This window comes from Cyprinodon variegatus, unplaced genomic scaffold, assembly GCF_000732505.1.
Source record: "Cyprinodon variegatus isolate N-32 unplaced genomic scaffold, C_variegatus-1.0 Scaffold1119, whole genome shotgun sequence".
In the NCBI taxonomy this organism is placed as follows: Eukaryota; Metazoa; Chordata; class Actinopteri; order Cyprinodontiformes; family Cyprinodontidae; genus Cyprinodon; species Cyprinodon variegatus.
This window is the reverse complement of record NW_015151572.1, coordinates 28,391-33,088: the sequence shown is the minus strand read 5'-3', so window position 1 is coordinate 33,088 and position 4,698 is coordinate 28,391. Positions and strand designations below refer to the sequence as shown.

Sequence of the window (4,698 nt, the reverse complement as noted above, 5' to 3'; positions counted from 1 at the left end):
TTTAAGGTTGTTTTAAGGACATTATCGGACATGCACTATGGAAGCCATTCTGAAGCAGCCAGGGGGGGATTCTGCATGAGCCAAATAGCAGAGACAGGACCAATTGTCAAAATTTTGGTGTCGATCATTCGATTTCATCCTGGACACTACAGAAAATGGGCTAAAAGTGTTAAAAATTGGAATTTTCCTTTAACAGCCTCATGACTGGGAGTAGAGCTGCTTATAGCTTTTGACAGTAAACCAAACAACTCATCACAACTAATGCCTCTACATAATATTGAACACAGAGAGTTAATATGTAGGTAAATATGAGATCATCTGCATAAGCGGGTGGCCTCACATGAAACTGGGTCATTACCAGGATAATGATCCCAAACACAGCAGCAAATCTGCAACTGAAAAAGCAGGTTAAAATGCTGCGGTGGAACTTTAAGAAATCAGTTCAGGGAAATAATAGCTGCTAACCTCCATGAACTAAAGCTGCTGTAAGAAAAGGGGGCCAGAATTTCTCCACAGCAATAAGAGGGACTGAGAAAGAGCTGCAGATATTTAGAGCCGCTGCAGCTCCTACCAGCTGCTGTATCTATCATGCATGGCATGCATTTAGTTTATCTCTATGACTAGATGAAGCCTCAAGTGAAACCTGGATAAAATTTGCAGTAAATTCTGATGCAGAGGTGCATCACCTGAAATTTGGTGATGTTAGACTCTATCACAATGAAATGAGATCATTTTATACCACAACAATACCAAAGATTCAGGGTCAAAATCTGCATTCTTTAGGGTCTTTTAAATGTAATTTAGCCTCAGAATAGCAAAGGAGACGGGGAACCAACACAAACGGATTACAGAATGTTTCAATCTGTCAGGGGTTAATCTGTGCCTGAGCTGCAGTTTTACAATCTGACCGATTCTCAAATGTTTGGAGAGAAAGCTTCCTTATAATCCCACGGATGTCATAGTGTTTAATCCTTACTGATTGTTATTGGTCCCTAAAATCGTCTGTTTTTTTTGTTTTGTTTTTTTCAGTAATGTTTTTTCTTTAGGTTCCTTATTAAAAGTGTTTCAGATTAAATCTTATAACTAAATTAATCTATTTAATTTTTAGAATGCTCTCCTGGTGCATCCTGTGCTTCTAGGTTTAATTCTATTCAGTTTATTTCTATAGCTCCAATTCACATCATGTCATCTCAGGTCATTTTCCAGTTCACCAGATCATCCAGTCAGATTGATTTAAAGTTTTCTATCTAAGGAAAACCAGCTGATTGCATCGACTCATTGACTCTTCAGCAATCCCTCACACTAAGCATGCTTGTAGCGACAGTGGAGAGGAAAAACTCCCTTTGAATGTTTAAAACTAGTTTCTTTTCTTTCATGCAGGAAGAAAAGACCCCGGGCCTGGAATCAAACCTGTAACCTTCTTTCTGCAAGGCAGCAGTGCAAGCCACCGCTCCACTGAGCAGACCCTGTCAAGAAGATATTTGATCATTTACCTCAGAAATCTCCTATTATTCCTGTTTTTCCTCAGTTCAAACTGAACCATAAACACTAAAGGCTGAGTTATAGTTGTGCTGATAACTGGAGTTCTTCTGGATTCATTTACTGATATTTATAGGTAGAAATCATTTGTAGACCATCTCTGAACCCTACAGGTTCAATCTTTGTAGACTCCAGCTTCCCTCAAACAGCTGATCAAAATTTTTGTGGATCATTAAAGGCCTGGTTATCCTCCCAGAGCAGTGTGTCACAGTTAGCTTGTCGGAGGTATGATGCATATTTTTTTGATTTATGCCCAATATTGAAGCATGGTCTGCGCTATGTTATTCCACGCCACAACGCCAGAGGGCCAATCAGGAACTAGCTAGGATTGTGGATGTCCATGTGTTCGTTTGAAGAGCTTGTTCGCCATCTACAAACCCTCATCCGGACGACACACAGTTCACCTGTGAGTGTTCCCCAAAGACTGACCATGACGCTGCGTGTTTTGGCTTTGGTTGCAAACCAACAGACCGTCGCACAGAGCTACAAACTAGCATCCTGCACGGTGTCTGGGATAGAGTCCGAGGTGTGCCAGGCGTTGTGGACGGCACTACAGCAAGAGTTTCTGTCATTGGGTACCAAATAGGAAATACGGAGGTGCACCAGAGTGTCTATCTGCTTTAAACCAGGCTTTGGTCTGATGGATGATGTCATCTATTCTGAGATGTCTTTAGTTCGGCGCTGCTTGAGGCCGTTTATTTTGTAGGGCAGGTTCTGATTAAGGTAACTCTATGTCGATCATTTAAAAGTTGTTTTCTATTGCAGTGTTAAAATCAGTTTGATCTGACAAACTAAAGTGGGAGGACAGGATTTTCTGAGATTATTTAATCCCAACTCTCTCCTCCCTTGTCTGTGTTCTGGTTTAGGGGGCGAGTCCACTGCTTACTGCACCAACTCCCTCCAGAGGCGCAGGAAAGGACTGGGCTTACCAGGGCTGCGCCCAGCGGGTTCTAGCACCACCCTCTCCAAGAACAAGTCGGGCATCATGATCGGCCCCCCGCAGGACTTCAGACAGATCTCCTCCATTATCGATGTGGATATTTTACCTGAGACCCACCGGCGGGTTCGGCTCCACAAGAACGGTTCTAATAAACCCCTGGGCTTCTACATCCGGGACGGGGTGAGCGTGCGGGTGACGCCTCAGGGCGTGGAGAAGGTGAGGCTTTTACTTCCTGTTGGCTTAATAACCTAAATTCAAGAATAACGGTTCTGCTGCCGCATCCTAATAGAATAGAATGGACAGAGGGGATGGACTCTTTTACGTTTCTCTGACCTTTTCTCTTCCTGGGGACTCTAACCAACAAACCGTCAGTAAATAACCCAGTGGAGCCTCAATTTAAGAAGAACCAATGGTGAACTACAGCATAACAATCTCCTTAATTAAGGAGCTAAATGACTCCAGTTTTATATAAATACACCTTATTTTGTGTTGATATAAAGGCAATAAAATGTATTCTTCTATTTTTTTTCGTCTTCTTCTCTTTCTCCTCCTGATGAGATGAGATTGGTTCCTTCTTAGCTGTCACTGAGAAGAACTCGTTATATTCTGTACAGGATGTGAATTAAGCCTTTTTCCCAATGAAAATCGAGCATCTAACCAGGTTTTTCAAACATGGATCGAGTGGCTAACAGTCAGCATTTGTCTCCCTCCCCCCTGAATCTAACCCTGACTGAAGCAATTAATCAGATTAATTGATTATTGAAATAATTATCAACTAAGTCTCTGAGCTGGCCTGGTGTCGCCTTGGGGTGCCCCCAGAGCAGCTGGAGATAATATATAACTTTGCATAAATCTCATCCAGTTTCAATTCAATTTAAATAGATTTTAATGTGAATAAATCAGTGTAATCTGACTGAATGATAATTTCAAAATATGTTTTGGTCTTTTATGGAGTTGTGACATGTGAGAGATTATAATAATATTATCTCTGACCCATCTTTCATGTCATTAAACTGAGATCTATCCTTCTATTCATTCTGACAGCAGCTATCTGAACTGTGGTCTGATCCAAGATGGCCGCCCTCTAGGCATGTCTACACGCCTCCAATGAGGCGTATACGTATGTAATGGCGATGGTTAAAGGCCTGGTTCTCCTCCTGCAGCAGTGTGTCGTAGATATTTTTGATTTCTGCCCAATACTGAAGCGTGGTCTGCGCTATGTTATTCCACGCCACAACGCCAGAGGGCCAATCAGGAACTAGCTGTGGGTCTAGATTCGGCCGAGGCGGTAAAGAAGTGGGGGCTAGTGTGTGGGACGACGGAGGGCCATGAGGGCCAAAAAGAGCGGGGATCCAGGTGGAAAAAGGGTCCCAGCGTTCTCGCGTACCTCGCTCTAGCTGCTCCATCTTCACCAGTCGTTTCCCACAATGGCGGTCAGACACACACGCAGATGACCTGGTTTCTGAGCATAAATCAGCCTCAATTCCACGCGGTTCAAGTCCCGGCCTGTTGACCTTTGCCCCCCAACCCCACTTCCTGTCAGGCTGCTTTCAAAAATAATAAAATAAAGGTTACTAGAGCCTAAAAAAGTCTTCTTGGATCAAACGGAACGGTTCAGAAACCAGCTGCTGCCTTGCTCATGGGGTCAGATGCTTCCTTGCTAGCTGCGCTAACTTGTCTATCTGTGGTGATTAACGGTAGATTTTATTGGATGCTGTCAGTGTCATTCTGCACCAATCACATAGCAGGACATCCTCCTGTTCTAACGCTCTTTTCCTCGTCCTTTCAGGTTCCAGGAGTCTTCATTTCTCGCTTAGTTCGGTCCGGGATAGCAGAGAGCACCGGATTACTGGCTGTTAATGACGAAATCCTGGAAGTCAACGGCATCGACGTCGCTGGAAAATCTTTAGATCAGGTGAGGCCTTAGAGCTTAACGCTCCTGCATAAAGAGACCAACAGATGAGGTGATGGAAGAAGTAAAGGTTGGAAATAATAATTAGGTATTTTATTCTTTAATTAAACAAACTGTTTAGTTCAACATAAATCATCCTGCAGAGTTCCTGTCAGCACTAATCAATAGATGATTATCTATACCTAAAACTAATGCGTAAAAAATAATCATTTTGTTGCGCTCAACAAGTCTGGGAGCGGCCATTTTTGTGACGTCACGGTGCGGTAAGCCTAGCGCCATTCTCCCGCTTTACAAGCAAAATCAATGG

General features: G+C 43.1%; 1 protein-coding gene across 1 annotated transcript in view; it reads left to right on the top strand.

Annotated features, from left to right (window-relative positions):
- Nucleotides 1-4,698, top strand: part of LOC107101591 (partitioning defective 6 homolog alpha-like) — a 70,355-nt gene that overhangs the window by 62,365 nt on the left and 3,292 nt on the right. The window contains exons 5-6 of the mRNA XM_015400571.1: nucleotides 2,406-2,695; nucleotides 4,269-4,394. Coding sequence (XP_015256057.1) covers nucleotides 2,406-2,695; nucleotides 4,269-4,394 — 416 coding nt within the window. The remainder of the gene's footprint in view (nucleotides 1-2,405; nucleotides 2,696-4,268; nucleotides 4,395-4,698) is intronic.